At 53.4% G+C, this 16,220-nt stretch overlaps 1 protein-coding gene across 1 annotated transcript; it reads left to right on the forward strand.

The window, feature by feature from the left end:
* Nucleotides 1-10,861: 10,861 nt before the first annotated feature.
* PRR14 (proline rich 14) lies at nucleotides 10,862-16,019 on the forward strand. Its single transcript, XM_075564765.1, has 12 exons — nucleotides 10,862-11,043; nucleotides 11,516-11,588; nucleotides 11,714-11,900; nucleotides 12,541-12,665; nucleotides 12,737-12,935; nucleotides 13,204-13,244; nucleotides 13,378-13,487; nucleotides 14,130-14,805; nucleotides 14,945-15,014; nucleotides 15,096-15,187; nucleotides 15,440-15,511; nucleotides 15,609-16,019. The coding sequence occupies exons 2-12, from the start codon at nucleotides 11,566-11,568 to the stop codon at nucleotides 15,895-15,897; spliced, it is 1,884 nt and encodes a 627-aa protein (XP_075420880.1). The 5' UTR covers nucleotides 10,862-11,043; nucleotides 11,516-11,565; the 3' UTR covers nucleotides 15,898-16,019.
* The last annotated feature ends 201 nt before the right edge of the window (nucleotides 16,020-16,220 follow it).

Raw genomic sequence — 16,220 nt, forward strand, 5'->3', positions numbered from 1 at the left:
TCAAGTTCTGGCTCACGGTTCAGCTTGCTGCTGCTTGTCGGATGACAGCAGGCATATCTGTCGCCTGAATCAAGGAAGTTCAGAGCACAGGATCTTGGGGTTCAAGGGATTCACCACCCACTCCTGGCTCTTCTTACTGAGATAATTCATCTTCAACCCAACATAGAGGCAATCATCATTAACCCTGTTAACAGACACAACTGAATCTCATCAGCATCTTCCCTCTCCTCTCTTACCCAGCCTCATTGGAAAAGGGTCTTTGGGTTGGAATGGCAGAGCCTATGACTGAAAGAGACACATTAAATAATTCACTGCACTGCAAGTATGTAAGTTGAGCTTAGCCTTCCTCACACTAGAATGCACTGGTCTATTGTTTGTCTCTCTGAGCTCAAGGTTTTCAATGTCTTGTTCACGGTTGTATCTTTTGTATCTAGCACTTGCTTATAGTTCAACAAATTTGTTGAACAAAGAAATAGGCTTGGATGGGGGAGATTTGGGGAGCAAACAATGAATGCAGGATGGGGGAGGGTGCATTAGAAATGATTGTGATGATGCATTGACAACTTTTAAAAAGTGATTTAAAAGCCCCAATCCCGGGCCTACACTCAAGTACTCCCTCAATGCAAGAATACTTTCTTCTATTAAACTGGCATTCTATGATGCTCACCCTCCCAACACAACCGCAAAAGACAAAGTGGGTGAACAAGCAAATGTGGTGAAGAAAGCTGATGGTGCCCAGCTATCAAAAGATATAGCGCCTGGGGTCTTAAAGGCTTGAAGGTAAACAAGAGGCCATCTAGCTCAGAAGCAACAAAACCCACATGGAAGAACACACCAGCCTGTGTGATCACGAGGTGTTGAAGGGATCAGGTATAAGGCATCATCAGAACAAAAAAAATCTTACCAGAGTGAATGAAGGGGGAAGTGCAAAGTGGAGACGCAAAGCCCATTTGTCGGCCTCTGGAGACCCCCTCACAGAGGGGTCTAGGAGAGGAGATGAGTCAGTCAGGGTGCGATGTAGCACGGATGAAGAAAGACTACAGCTTTCCCCCAGTTCCTAAATGCTTCCTCCCCTCCCCTCCCCCCAACTATCATGATCCGAATTCTACCTTGCAAGTCTGGATAGAGCAGAGGATGTACACTGGTGCAGATAGGAGCTGGAGGCACAGGGAATCCAGGGCAGATGATACCTTCAGGACCAGGGGTGTGAGTGGCGATACTGGGAGGGTAGAGGGAGAGGGGGTTGGAAAGAGGGAACAGATTACAAGGATCTACATGTGACCTCCTCCCTGGGGGACGGACAACAGAAAAGGGGGTGAAGGGAGAAGTCAGACAGGGCAAGATATGACAAAATAACAATTTAAAAATTATCAGGGGCCCATGAGGGAGGGGGAGTGGGGGAGGAGGGGGAAAAAAGAGGACCTGATGCAAAGGGCTTAAGTGGAGAGCAAATGCTTCGAAAATGATGAGGGCAAAGAATCTACAGATGTGCTTTACACAATTGATGTATGTATGGAAGCTCAGGAAGAGGGACGTGTCTGATCAGAGCACACGGGAGCAAATAGAGGAGAAAGAGTGGAACGCATCCTGAACCGCCAAGCCCTGAGGGTGATATTCCTGCTCAGAGCAGCCATAGAGAAGACCATAGGGCCAGCCTCACCATGAGACATGACCTCCCTCACTGACCCTTAGCTCTAAAAGGACAACGCTGGACACAGTGTGGGGACTGTGCCCGATCTGACCCACCACGTGGAGCGAAACACTAAGGGCGTGCAACAGAGCAGCAAGGGGAACAGAGCAACAAAGCCCCTGGGGAATACCAAAATTAGACTTTGGGGCCAAGGGCATGGCACCTCATCAGATTTGACCGAAAAACACACCTAAAGGTCAACAAACAGACTTGGAACTATTCATAGACTTTTCCTTTTTTGTCATTGTTTTTTGTTGTCGTTGTTGCCGTTGTTTTGTCTTGTCTTATTTTTCGTGCTTACTGTCTCTGCAAGTCTATCTAGATAAGATAGGTGGGAAAAAACCCAGAGGAGAAAACAACAGGACAGGTTGGGGGGAGTAAGACATGGGAGAGAGGGAGTGGGGTGGGGGAAGAAGCGGGTGTCAACCAACCCAGAGACAAGGGAACAGCAAGTGACCTAAAATCAATGGCAAAGAGGGCGTTGTATGCCTGGCAGGGCTTGATCAAGGGCAATGTAGCCGAGAGGAATTACTGAAACATGAATGAAGGCTGAACATGACAGTGGGACAAGAGCAAAGCAAAAGGAAATAGAGGAAAGATCTAGGAGGCAAAGGACATTTATACAGGTCTAAATACACACATATACATATGTAAATATATTTATATTTGATGATAGGAAAAGAAATCTATGTACATATATTTATATGTTAAGTATTGAAGTAGCAGACAGACATCGGGCCCCTTCTCAAGTATTCCCTCAACGTAAGAACACTTTGTTCTAATAACCTGGCATTCTGTGATGCTCACCTTCCCAACATGATCACTGAAGACAAAGCGGATGCATAAGCAACTGTGGAGAAGAAAGCTGGTGGTGCCTGGCTGTCAAAAGACATATCTGGGGTCTTAAAGGCCTGAAGATAAACAAGTGGCCATCTAGCTGAGAAACAACAAAGCCCCATGGAGGAAGCACACCTGCCTGTGTGATTGTTAGGTTTCTCGGTCCTTGGCATTGTGCCAGAAAGAATTCACACTGAAGCCCGGTTTGTGATACAAGTGAGTTTATAAAGGATAGAAGCAGCACAAATGAGGGGGGCCTCAGCCTGGCCACTCCAAACTGCAGCTCCGCTGTGCTGCTGCACTGTGTGTCAGCCATTGGGAGAGAGGTCGAGAGAAAACTTCTGGCTCCCCAATGGCTGAAGTAAATTCACCAGGCCCAGATGGGTCAATCCAGGTGTACCACCCACCAGGTGTACACCCCTAGGTGTACCATCCCTTCCTGGCCGGGAACTCGAACCTCTGAGCATGTGCAATGGACACCCCAGTTCTTGTGCTAGCTACCTAACATGATCATGAGGTGTCAACAGGATCAGGTACCAGGCACCAAAGACCTAGAACAAAAAATCATATCGATGTGAATGAGGGGGATCACGGAGTGGAGACCCAAAGCCCATCTGTAGACAACTGGACACCCCCTTACAGAAGGGTTGCAAGGAGGAAACGAGCCAGTCAGGGTGCAGTAAAGCACCGATGAAACATACAACTTTCCTCTAGTTCTTTAACGCTTCCTCCCCGCCCCACTATCATGATCCCAGTTCTACCTTACAAATCCAGCTAGACCAGAGCATGTACACTGGAACAAGTAAGAGCTGGAAACACAGGGAATCCAGGACAGATAAACCCCTCAGGACCAATAATGAGAGCAGCGATACCAGGAGGGTAAGGGGACAATGGGGGGGTGAGAAAGGGGAACTGATCACATGATCTATATATAACCCCCTCCCCAGGAGGATGAACAACAGAAGAGTAAATGAAGGGAGACAGTGGTTGGTGTAAAACATGAAGAAAAAAAAAGATAAATTATCAAGGGTTCATGAGGGAGGGACTGGAGGCGGGGGCGGAAATGAGCTGATTCCAAGGGCTCAAGTAGAAAGAAAATGTTTGAGAACGATGATGGCAACAAATGTGCAAATGTGCTTGACACAATGGATGGATGCAAGGATTGTGGTAATAGCTGTACGAGCCCCCAGTAAAATGATCTTTTTAAAAAGCAATTTTACTATATGAGTGTCTGATATGGGAGCGCTCCATCAAGAAGTAAAGAAACCCAATGTGACCACTGGCTACCAGGGGACTAGGCCTTAGGGGGCACTGACCTGGGTTCTGTGGAATCCATTGACAAAGAGGATCCTTAAGGGCTACACAACACGAAGGGGACAGGCAATGGCAGGGACGTATGTGCGTTGTTGAATTGAAGCATGTTTTCTTGTGCATATTTTTGCCACAATTTTTACTTTTTCATTTTATTTTTTAATTTATTTTTTAGACTAGTCAAGTGCAGTAGGGGGGGGAGGATGTTAGACAAATAGGTCAATCAGTAATTGACTGTAGGCAATTGTGAGATCTCACTACCTTCGGACCAGCCGCCATAATTTTTAAAAGTTCAAATTTTTAAAAAAAGTTCAGGCTTAAGACTCAGTCCGTATGCCAGACCTTCTCAATCAACTCCTGTCTAGGCCTCCCTCTTGCCCTGAAGGAAAGGCTGAAGCGATGGGAATCTATTTGTGTGGGGCCATGTCCCTAACCTAGCATCAGCACTCCAGCCCTGGCCACCCCGGGCTTTCTGCCCCAACCCCCACTCCCACCTGTATCACCAGGTGGGGCTGTGAATTGCCAGTCTTTGTAACTTCCACTGAATGAGTAGAACTAGGCGAAAGTGAGGTATGGGTGACCTGCCAAGGGGACCGGATAGGCTGCTGACAATGAAAATAGGGTGCAGGGCACCCACATAAGGATAGGGCACACACATAAAGATAGGGTGTTGGTTTTCCAGAGCTATAACTCAATACGGGCGCAGCAAGCGGCTTTCTCCTGTGGAGCGGCTGGTGGGTTCGAACAGCTGACCTTGCGGTTAGCAGTGCAACCCCTAATCCACCTCACTCTCAGGGCTTCTTCCATGTGGGATAGGACCATGCAAATAGTGTGTAGAACTTTAATATGGGGCTTGGTCAGGTTTGTTTGTTTCATTTGGGGTTTGTTTAATCATGTTCTTGGGAGCTCTGACAGCTCTTGTAATATCCCATACATCCACTGTATCAAGTGTATTTGTACACGTGTTGCCATCATTTTCTAAACGTTTGCTTTCTCTTTGAGCCCTGGGTATCAGTTCCTCGTTTTTCCCTTCTCCCTCCCACCTTCGTGACCCCTTGGGTAAATTAGAAATTATTGTTGTTTTCCTTACACCTACCGCTGTCTCCCTGCACCCCTGTTTCAGCTATTGTTTAGAGTTTCCCTCCTGCTAGTTTTTGTTTTAAAATAAGTAGCCTCTGCAGCTCCTTACTGAAAATGTATCGGTCACCCAACTTGTGTCCATTCTACTGTGCAAGCTGGTGTACGCTCCTTGGCAGAGATGCTAATCCGTGGTGGTCTATGCAGCCCTCCCGCTTTTTTTTAATACCTGTATATTGTGTTATTTTAATTTACTTTTCCCTTCCCTTTCACCCAAGTGAATATGCGTCTATCCATCAGAGAGCGATCTCCCCTCCCCTCCTTCCTCTCCCACCCTGGCATCCCACTAAGTGTCAAGTGTGAGCCGTTTCGGGAGCAGAAAGGCCTCACTGCCATCAGGAATGAAGAGCCAGGAGAAGAACACAGCCTTTGGACCTGAAGGTCCTTGTGAACCCAACTCCTTGATCCAGGGCGCAGAGAAAGAAGGCACCGGCAGCAGAAGACAAACAGCGGCAGCAGATCCCAGAGCATAAGAGAGAGCAGAGGGATCCCAGCCCAGGGAGCAGGACAGCCAAGGGCCTGCTGGCAGCAGCCTTGCATAGAGCAGGTGCCTCGCTGGGTTTGCGGGCGCACAGAGCTAGAGCTGAGCATCTTCAGGTTGAAGGCTTAACTTGGGAAGAGGCATTTTTTTCTCAGAGCCCCAAGAGTTTCACAACATAGACCAAACAAGGCAGAGGTCCAGGAGGTGTGGGGCTGAAGAAGCCACGGTTCAGAGAGCAGCCTGCCTGCTGGCCTAAGAAGAGACTGCCCTGACCGAAGAAGTGTATCCTGAGTATTTCTGACCCTGCATCGTAACCTGTCAACTTCCCTAAAAACTCCATCATCATATTATCTGCGAGTTCTGTGTGGCCATGTCAATGATTTATTGAACCCAGCAAAGAAGGAGAGAGCTGTGAGAGGGGTCTTTGGTGTGAGAAGTGATTAAAGAAGGTTGGGGGGGGGGCACATCTGACCTCCACCTCACAGGAACTGGCCTTAGGGTGATGTGAAGCTCGATTCTCTTGTTCCCTTGTGAAACCAGAGGATCTCAGATCATCCTGCCCCAATCCCACTTTTGAGTCACACGCAGTCCTATCTGGATACTTCCCTCTGGGCTTGTTTGCGGAATATTTTCCAAAGCTGGCCTCTCCAGTTTGCCAAGGATTACCCTTAGGCAACATGGCAGCTACCTAGCTTAAGTTTCTACATGTAGGTGAGACAGCTATCCTCACCAGCACCCTATGGATTCATTTTCTGGTTTTAAAAAAAATCAGTAATCGCATAATGTCATTCTGTATTCCTATAAACTATATGCAAGGGGCCCTGGTGGTGCGCTGGAGTAAGCATTGGGGTTGCTCATGGCGAGGTCAGCGGCTCAAACTCGCCAGTCAGTCTTGAAGAGAAAGACGAGGCTTGGCTGTTCTCATTCGGATTTACAGTCTCAGTAACGGCACATGAGGTCCCAAAGAGTCGAAATCAACTTGGTGACAGTGGGTTAGGTCCTAGATGCAGTAGTCATGTTCACACTGACTTACAGAGAACCAACACGTTAATCTGAAACAGGAAAGTGTGATGCAAAGACTCGCTCGCTACAGCAGAGGACTGAGATCGCCAAGAGTCGGGAGAATGCTAAGGAAGATAGAAAGAATAGACAAAGCGACCCCTTTCTCTGAGCTGAGCTAGAACATTCAAGGAAAGGCTTTCACCCCCTCTAGGGCTGAGAGTCAGAACTTTGGGGGGAAGGCACAGAACTCGCTGAGGTACCGTTCTGGAGGAATTTACTAGAAAAATCCATCCTCCATCCAAGGAACCCCATAAACAACTGTTTCTGGAAAGACCTCTCTCTTGGGGCACACCACTACACAATCTCCTGAGAGGAACGCCACGGGAAGCCGTTGGTTTTTGGGTTCTTCTGTCCACTGCACTCCGGATGCTGGGTACTGCTGAGCCGCAGAAGCTGGCAGCTGGGAGCACTCTCCTGCACTACACGAGAGCACAGTGGAACCAGGAGGCAAAATTCTTACTGCAGTGTCTCCCCAGCCATCCATTGACACAATTTAAGATGGTTCACAGCTAGCAAAGAAAAAATATTTCAAGGGCCCAGATAAGTTTCATAGGTCTGTTGTGTTAGGCAGGTTTCTCTAGAGAAACAAAGCCAGGATACTTATGATTATATATATATATATATATATATATATATATATATACACACACACACACACATATATACAGAGAGAAGGAAAATAGCAGCTAATTAATCCACACAGCAGTACAGAGGGCTCAGTCCAACTCATTTTCATGGAACAGTTAATATACTAGAAGTCCATCAATTCACGTGGGCTGCCAGGTCCAAGGTCAAGGAAGCAGACAGCTGCGCGTTCCCTCAGGCAAGGCAGGCAGAGTCTGTCCGGAAGCAGCAGACAGCAGGGTGGGTCAGCAATAGTCAGTAGCACAGGAGCTTAGGGAATCAGGCCCTAATGGGATCTCGAGCTCAAGGATCCACCAGCCTCAAGCGCAAGTAATGTAAGCACCCAGCAGCACAGTGACGCAGATTTCGAAGAAGCCTCAAGCTCTAGCAACAAAATCCATGGGTTGGCTTGGCCCGGAGGTAGTGTAGCACACAGGTTGAGGCAGAGAACTAGCTAAAAACAGTACGCTGGTCCAATCACCAGAGAACAAGAGAGATATGAGACGTCGGCTGTCTTAATTTATTTCGGTGCCCGTCCAACCAAGCTGAGGCCTGATCAAACTCTGCTCACATGCTCCCATTAGCCTAGTTGGCACAATAAACCTAACTATCACATCTGGCAAAAAGGATCCATTTGGAGCTAAGAGGTAATAAATCAATTACCAGCGCAAGGACACACTTTGTTGCAGGTATCAGCAGACAGCTTTCTTCACCCTCCTTGTAGCTCTGCAAGAATGCCCCTTCCCAACATCCTCATCACAAGTCCTGCCCCAGCTCCTCTAAACGTGGCATGACTCATCATCTCTGGCCTCCCCAAACTCCCAAAATACCAACGATGGATCTATACATTTCTGCACAGAAGTTAGACCGTGAGCAGGACCAACTTTCTCAAGTAAGAATGTTCGCTGACCAGAGTGGAAGGATGATGGTCATGGAAGTCCCTAGCCAGGGTAGGTAAATGGGGCAGGACTGTGCTGAAACCTGGTTGTACCCACTGCTTCATGGGGAGGGCGCTGCAGTTGAGGAAAGCGTCAGAGCCTGTGGCATTCTTGTAGACAAGGCTGTCAACGGGGTGACACAAACTCCAAGCTCTTTCTTGATGGTGGTAGGTCCCTACTCTGCTTGCTCCTCTCCACACCCTCAGAGAATTCCCCATACAGGTGACCAGGGCTATGCCCTGATTAAAGGTATCACACCCCCTGCTAAGCCCCTTACAACTGATTTGATTATCATTGCAGAACCACTCCCGAGAATCCTGGCCCAGCCAAGTTGACACATTTTCTTGGGGGAGCATCCTTTGGTCCATCACAGGCACCATATCAACTTCCATGGGATCGTCACACGAAGGTGCTCACCTTTTCTTGACTTGATGTACAACCCAACCCCCAAACGTCCTTTCTTAGAGAGGATGGTTCTTGGCAAAAGATTGCCAATGGCTGTTCCAAACATTTCAACACCCGGCCGCCGCATCCCAACCCAATTCACCGGGCTTATGTGAAGCTCAGGCAAGGGGCTTCTACGGAGAGGGGTGCGAAGCAGAGCAGAGGGCTTCAGGACCAAAAAAGGGCCAAAGCTGCTGTTATCTTTTTTACCTGCAGCCTTTACACTTAAATTACTTATCAAGCGCACTCACATGTGCCTTTTTGCTTGCTCTTAAATGTCCACTTTGAGATAGTCAGGACTGGGCTTATTGTTCCCATTTTATAGAAGAGATCACTGAGGCTAAGCATAATTAAACAGGTGGGAGAGAAACCTAGAGTCACTCTAGAGGGGCCCAGAGGTTCTGGAAAATGATACAGCGATGCACCCTGAACAGGTGGGCGGGCCCACTGATCATCAGTCAATGACCATAACCTGGAGTGTTTGCACAGGTGGTCGGTAAGGAAGACAAAGGTACAATAGTAGCCAGCAAAAGAGCAGAGGTGAGAGTGTGCTCACCTGAGCTTGCCTTAGAGTTCAATTTGATGAACGACATTTCTCGTTAGGGTCTGGGAACTGGGTCCTCCCGATCAGTTTCTTTCTTTAAGCTACTCGATTTACCTTCAGCGCGAACTTTTTCTAAAGACCTGGAGAATTCAGAACAGACCTCCGCAGCCCTGAAGTCTCTTCCTTCCCTGGATCCTGGAAAGCTTATAAACTTCTGCAAGAGTGTAAGGAGGGCCTGGTGCAGGACTCTCAACTCACCACCTCCAAACACTCACAGCTGGATGTAGGACCCCACCTTCTAAGGCACATCATCAGGGGAGAGAGGGAACAGCTGGAGCCCCAGAGCTGCTGCCTGCTCCCACCTCAAGTCTCCTCCCGATTTCCAGAAGAAGCATCAGGCCCTCCTGTTACAAAAACAGCTGAGTGCCGAGGACGGAACTGGTGAGTGTCCCTTGTCCACAGCAGCGCTTGTTAATTTTGCTCTTTCCAGTTCACCATGTCTGGTTCTCTGGCTTCATCACTCAAGTCCCTGAGAGAATGATGCCGGGCCAGGTTGATGCTTCAGCACACTTCCACTGGGCCTTAGTTTGGACCCAGGATTCCAAGCTTGGGCTTCACTTGTTCTAGCCAGAATATAATGCCTAGTTTGGTTCAGGGAACCTGGGAAATAACTAGTGGAGATAGGATCTTTGGTTCAAGGGTGAGTGCTTTTGCAGCACAAGAAGTTCACTGCCTCCCCCCACGCCCAGCTCCTCCTCGGAAGGGTTCCCAGATTCAACCCACTGTCTCTCTTAAGCAACAGGAAAGATCTGAGCCCCTACTCCTAACCCCACCTCTCAGTTCTAGCTGCATCCGTCATGTCATTAGGGCTAGCCCAACACCCCTATAAGCCTGGAATTTAAAGGAGGGCAGAACCTCAGAGTCACACAGAGGGGATTTCTGGTCTCCTGCATAACTCTCTGAACGGGGCGCGGGCGCCCCCACTTCTTTGAGAAGTGCCAACCACTGGGGTGAAGTCAAGTTTACTCCCTGAGCCTCCTCCCTAACCACAGCCCTCCCCCCACCCCCAGCCCTTCGAGCACTTCCCGTGAGCACTGCCCCCCCCAACTGCACACACCTCAGTCCCCAGCCCCGCTTCCCCTCCCTAAATTCAGACCCTGTGTTAGGAGAACCCCGTTTGGAGTCCAGCAAGGCCAGCTGGCGAATAGGACGGCCTCGGGCAGCCTCTCTAGGAAACTTCACGTGTCCTTAGCATTCGGTTCACGTTAATTGGCCTAAAGTGGGGGGGGGGAAAGCACCCCACCGGAAGTGCCCTTAAGAAACATGGCGGCCCGGCGGCGTCGCCGGGGTTCGCTGCCCACCTGGAGAGCCTGTTCCAGCCCTCGGCCGCGGACCGGCCCTCCAAAGACGAGGCCGGCCCGCCCCCCGCGGCGCCCCGAGGACCACTCGGCCCGCCCCCCACTCGGACGGCGGCTCTGCCCGGCGGGCGCTCGCCCCCAGGAACGGGGCGCCGGCGGCGGCCTCACCGCGCGCGGCCCCACTCCGGAAGACGGGCGCCGGCGATTGGGCGGCGCCGGGCGGCGCCCCGAAGAAGGCCCTGGACGGTTGGGCAGCGTTCGGGGAGGCTGGTTTTAAAGGCGCCGGAGGGGCGGCCGGCCAGGACCCGGGATCCGCCGGCGCGGCGGTGAGCGGCGCTGGGGGAGGGCGCGGAGCGAGGGGGGCAGTAACATTCACCCATCTGTTCCGGGGGGGGGGGCGCTGGGCGGGCACCCAGGGGCGTCGGGGGTGTTTCTCTGGGCGGGACCTCCCGGAGTGGAGTGGAGGGCTATCTGCGTGACAGTGGATCTCCCGGGATCCAGACCCAGAGCGGCGATGTTCCAGCCGGGGCCGCCCTTGTCCGAGGGGCGCTTCCCGGAGTCGGCGCTCCCAGGGGGAGGAGGATCCTCGCGCGGCGTCTGATTGGAGGAGCCGCGCTGTAGGATTCTTTCCACGGGGATCGCGTCTGGGGGCCGAGGGGAGCGGGATGCGGGGGGGTGGCGTCGTGGGTGGAAAGGTCGCCTCGGAGGTCTGGACAGCCCGTTCAGCGTGGAGGGGGATCGCAGGGAGATCTGGTGGAAGCTGAGCCCCCCCAGACGGGGATCCCAGCAGATCCCGGGGGTGCGGTGGGGGGTGAGCGAGGGGGAAGGGAGTGGATTTCAGGGCGGAATCTTCCGCAGGGACAAAGGCCCCCGGAGGCTCCGGCCTTGGGGACTCCAGTGGCCCGCCGCCCTCCAGATCCTCGCGGCAGGTGCCAGCGATCCCGGGGTAGTGCGAGGCGGCGGCGGCGGGGCGCCCTTCGGAGCCCTAGCTGTGAGCGCCCGGGCGCCCGCGGGTGGACCATGGAGGGCGGAGCCCCGCGGGAGGGACTGGCCCTTACCCCCCGCTCCCCCGCTGCCCCCCCATCCCAGGCCGCAGCCTGGGATCCCTCGGGGATCCCCCCGGAGCCGCCGCTTCCCCCATGGACTTGCCCGGGGACTCCAGGTGAGAGCGCACCCCGCCCGCCTGTCTTGATCCCGGGAGACGGGGGAGCCCGGCGGCCGTACCAGGGAGACCACGGAACCGGTGACGGGCTTGGGCAACTGGCCTCTGCTTCTCTTGCTCTCTAGCGCGTCTGGCCCACCGCGCCTGTGTCGCCAGCCACTGGCCCGAGCAGTATGGGCTGCCGGGAACGCCAAACGGCCGAGGCTGCAGCCTCTGGGGGCTCCTTCGCCCCTGGGGGCTCCGTCGCCCCTGGAAAAGGCCTCTCGACGGGTCCTGGCCGTGGTGCTGGAAGATGTCATGGCTCCCCACATGGTGAGCCCCCTGCACTAAGAGGCACCCTAACGCTCTCTCTGTCTCTCTCTGTCTCTCTCTGTCTCTCTCTCTCTCTCTCTCTCACTCTCTCTCTCTCACTCTCTCTCTCTCACTCTCTCTCTCTCACTCGTAGTCACGCACAAATTATCTTTTTCTCTCTCACTCTTAATTATCAAAGCCATATCAGACCCTACAGAAGCAAGACAGAGGTCCAAACACGCCCCTCCAGTGTCCTTCACCCAGGCATCCTCCAGAACGCTAGAGTTCCATTTGGCTCCCACTTTCTGCACCTGCGTCTGGGGCAGGACTTTCAGTAGCTGGTGCCCACCACCAACTCTGTTGGACCAGAGCCCTGCCCAGAAGGCTCTTTTGAGTCGAGGCAACCTCTGAGCTCTGAGAGGCTTTAGGTCACAGATGAGGACAGCTGGGGCACAAAGCATGCCGATGACCCACCCCACAAGGTCACTTTTCAGTACTTCAAACAGCCTGCCAAAGATTATGGGTCAAGTCACTCCGTACACCAAGTTGGGGTTTTTTTTTTTTTTTCCCCTTGGAAATGATAAAGTGAGACTGTCGCCTTTGGGGCACAGGGGGACCCTGCCCAAGTCAACCTTATTCCATCACTGTGCCTTTCCTACAGGTCCCTCTGGTGCCCCAAAGGGAAGCCATCACCCCACGGCCCCACAGCAACCATTGGGCCTCCGTCCCCAGGCAGACACCGCCTGCCTCGCCCGCTGCACAGCCTGTGTGGGCCTCACCGGCCAGGTGAGTATAGCAGGTTGGGGGGTAAGCTGGGGACCCCAGGGGCCTCTCTGACCTTCCTGCTCTTCCTTTAGATCTCCCAACCCTCTGCACTTGTGCCGAGAGCCCTTAACCCGCAGCCACCGGCCTACTTCAAGCCTGAGGCGGCGACTGAGGCCTGGCCCAGAGGCTGGCTCTCCACCAAAGGCCAACAGGGGGCCCCAGCCCACCCTGGTGGTGATGCTGGAGGACATTGCTGGCTCCAGACCCCCAGCTGAGGTACCAGAGCTTCAGGTAAGACAGTCAGGGGTCCCTCTGAGGACAGGCATTCCTGGGAAGAAGAGAGGGTTAGGAAGCTTGAGGCTGAGCTGGGTTGTACTCAGGGCAAAAGGCCAGCATTTTTGGCGGGAGACTCTCAACCCCGACTTAGGTGAAAGTCTTTGGTGTGAACCCAGGCAGGCATATGGAGACAGAATTGGGGTTCCAGGAGCAGAAGAGGCAAACAGGGCGGGCCAGAGGGCGCTTTCCTGCCTCTCCACCTACATCCTCTGTTTACACCCAGGGTTTTGATCCTGAGACCTCCAACTTCACCCCGGCCCAAAGGTAAGGAGGCCAGGGAAGGGATGCACCAGAGCATCCAGGTGGACTGGGAGCCAGTTTGTCCTGGGGTCACTTTCAGAAAGTGTAGGGGCCAGTTCTGGTTCAGATGAGCCATTACCTGGCTTCTTCATTCTAGGGATGAGCCCGTGCCAATGGCTCCCCAGCCAACCCCTTTGCCCAAGGACCTGGAGCCCTCCTTCCAGCCATCCGTCCTGCCTGTTAGTCGTTCAGAGAGCCCCCCAGCCGGTAAGGACCTCCGTCAAGGGATGAACTGGCCACCTGGGAAATCCTGGGAGCCTTCGGAAGTGTCAGGTGCAGACTCGAGAGTAGGGTCTAGAGGCGTTCAGAGTGAGGAGAATGTTTTCAGGTGTATCTGGACATTCCCTACGTTGGTGGTTCCATTTGAGAGACCCAGTTCTGCTCTCAGCCAGGACATGTATTTTCATTGTATGTGTGTGTGTGTGTTTTGCTGTGAGGCAGAACGGGTTTCAGGGGAGCCTCCAGACTGAGACGGACTAGAAAGAAAAGCCTGGTTATCTACTTCTGAGTATGAGCACGTGGTGACTCCATGGATGACGGAGCAGCACAGAGCGGCAGCGTGTTCCATTGCACACAGCATTGCTCTGAGACAGGAGCTGACTCCACGGCTGTTAGCCACGGCCGAGCCTAGGGTGTAACTGCATTCCAGATTTCAGCAGCCTGAGGATCAGCTCCTTTAAGAAGGTCTTCGGTTTGGGTTTTTGGTGGGGGGTGGGGAGAAGTGGTCCTTATTCCTCCATGGAAGTCAGTGTAAAGGTCAGTGTAGGGGGAGGTGCTGACCTCCTGAGGGGTGGTTTAGATCTTAGGTCTCTGAGGCCTGACCTGTGGTGACTTCACTCCCGTCCTCAGTCCCAGATCCTGACCTGGAGTCCTCAGTCTCAGATTCTGACCTGGAGTCCTCAGTCTCAGATTCTGACCTGGAGTCCTCAGTCCCAGATCCTGACCTGGAGTCCACCTCGGCCCCACCAATGTCCACTCTCTTACGTCCTCGCCTCAGCCCTTGGAGCTTAGCGCCGCTCTTCCGTTCCGTCCGCTCCAAGCTGGAGAGCTTTGCCGACATCTTCCTGACACCCAACAAAGTCCCTCGGCCCCCACCCCCAGCACCTCCCATGAAGCTGGAATTGAAGATTGCCATCTCAGAAGCTGAGCAGTCTGGGGCACCTGACAGCACTACCTGCGTCAGTCCACGGCCCCCTATTCACCAGTGGCGGGCCCAGGACCACAGTCCCCCAGCACTGCTCCCTAAGTCCTCTCTGGGCCGAAGCCACTCCTGCCCTGATCTAGGGCCCCCAGCCCCAGGTTCCTGCCCCTGGCTCCCCGTTACACCCCATCTCAGTCGACCGCGGCCCCGACGGCATACTGTGGGCGGTGGCGAGATGGCCCAAGCTGCACTGCCACCGCCTCCTCGGCCCTGTCTTCGGAAAGAAGTGTTTCCTCTTGGAGGGGTGGGCGCCTCCCCACCCCTCACTGCATCTTGCTCATCCACCGGGTCCGCATCTTCCTTCTCGGAGCCAGCAGATGCCAGGTGATGCCCTCAGTTAACCTTCCTTCCAACTCTGGCCAGGGCTTCGGCCTCAGCCCAGCCCGCTGCCGTCATCCTCCAGGGTAGGAGACGGCTTCAGCTATGAATGTGGCCTGTCCCTGAGCCTTGACCTTCTTGGCAGGTTGGGCTCACCTCAAAGGAAGGAGCCAAGGGCCCCAAAGGACCAGGCTCATTCAGACCCTGAGACTAAGGTAGGTGTACAGGTGAGGGGGATGTGCCAGGTAGAGGCCTGAGCTCATGCCACGCGCTCACCCTCTGCCCCTTGTCTGCAGACCATGGGGAAGGTGTCTCGATTCAGAATACGCAGGACGCCAGCCCGGCCGCCCCCTAACCTGACACCCATGGGGCTGCCTCGACCAGTCAGGTGAGAGGCGCTTCGCCCTTGTTGATGCCTGGGCCAAACGCGTGTGGCATTGGATCCCTGCAGAGTGACGCTCGTGGGGATCACAGTCCAGCCTGGAGGGGTTGAGAATGGAACAATGATCTGTCTGGTTCTGACTTGCCTAAGAAACTGAACCGTGAGGGAACATCAGAAGGCCACTCTGGGCGCATGTGCCAGCTGCAGAACCCAGCTATAGCCCCAGGCTTTTGGGTGACCGCTGCCCTTTGCCCCCAGGTTGAACAAGACGGAATTCAGTTTGGAAGAAATTTACACCAACAAAAATTACCAGTCTCCCACCACCAGGAGGTGAGAAACTGTGGAGGGCTTCAGGGGTGGTAGAGGGAAGGCTGGAGCCAGGGAGCAAGCCCGGATGGTGACCGGAACCGTTCCCTGCCTGGCCCAGGACCTTTGAAACCATCTTTGAGGAACCCCGGGAGCGCAACGGAACTCTGATCTTCACCAGCTCTAGGAAGCTGCGCAGGGCTGTAGTGTTTCGGGACAGCAGCCTTCCTCGCTCCCGGCGGCCCTACCGAGGGGCCCGCGCTGGGGCTGGCAGGACCCTTTCTCCCAGCCCAGCCCCTAGCCAAGATGTGGGACCTCTGCTGCAGCAGCGGCTGGAGGAGCTGGATGCCTTGCTCCTGAAAGAAGAAGAGGAGGAGCCCATGGATGGGGACCCGCCCCACTGGACCTAGGAACTCCATGTTTGTCCATCTGTCCATCCGTCCAGGCGTGGGGGAAGCCAGCTGAGGGTGTCACGATTGTTTTTCTTTATATTTCTAGTAAAGTTTTCGCTATGTTTGAGTCTTTTATGTTTCCCGGACTGAGCTTCAGAGTGATTGACAGGAATGGCTGCAGTTTTCCACTTTGGCACCCAAAGGATTGGATTGGGAAACCCCCGGGGGACTGTGCCAGCCCACGGTTATCCGAGCTGGGTGCAGCAGGGAGGAGGTGGGGAAATGATCCTCAGACATTCTGTCTCCATGGGTGAATGAATTCTCCTGCCTGGAAGTGTACT

Source organism: Tenrec ecaudatus, chromosome 12 (assembly GCF_050624435.1).
Source record: "Tenrec ecaudatus isolate mTenEca1 chromosome 12, mTenEca1.hap1, whole genome shotgun sequence".
Taxonomy (NCBI): Eukaryota; Metazoa; Chordata; class Mammalia; order Afrosoricida; family Tenrecidae; genus Tenrec; species Tenrec ecaudatus.

Bases quoted from the DNA above. Each gene is read 5' to 3' on its own strand.
- PRR14 (XM_075564765.1), top strand. From the start codon at position 11,566: ATGGACTTGCCCGGGGACTCCAG. The intron at 12,666-12,736 runs GTGAGTATAGCA...CTCTTCCTTTAG, and splicing joins GTGTGGGCCTCACCGGCCAG to ATCTCCCAACCCTCTGCACT. The intron at 13,245-13,377 runs GTAAGGAGGCCA...TCTTCATTCTAG, and splicing joins AACTTCACCCCGGCCCAAAG to GGATGAGCCCGTGCCAATGG.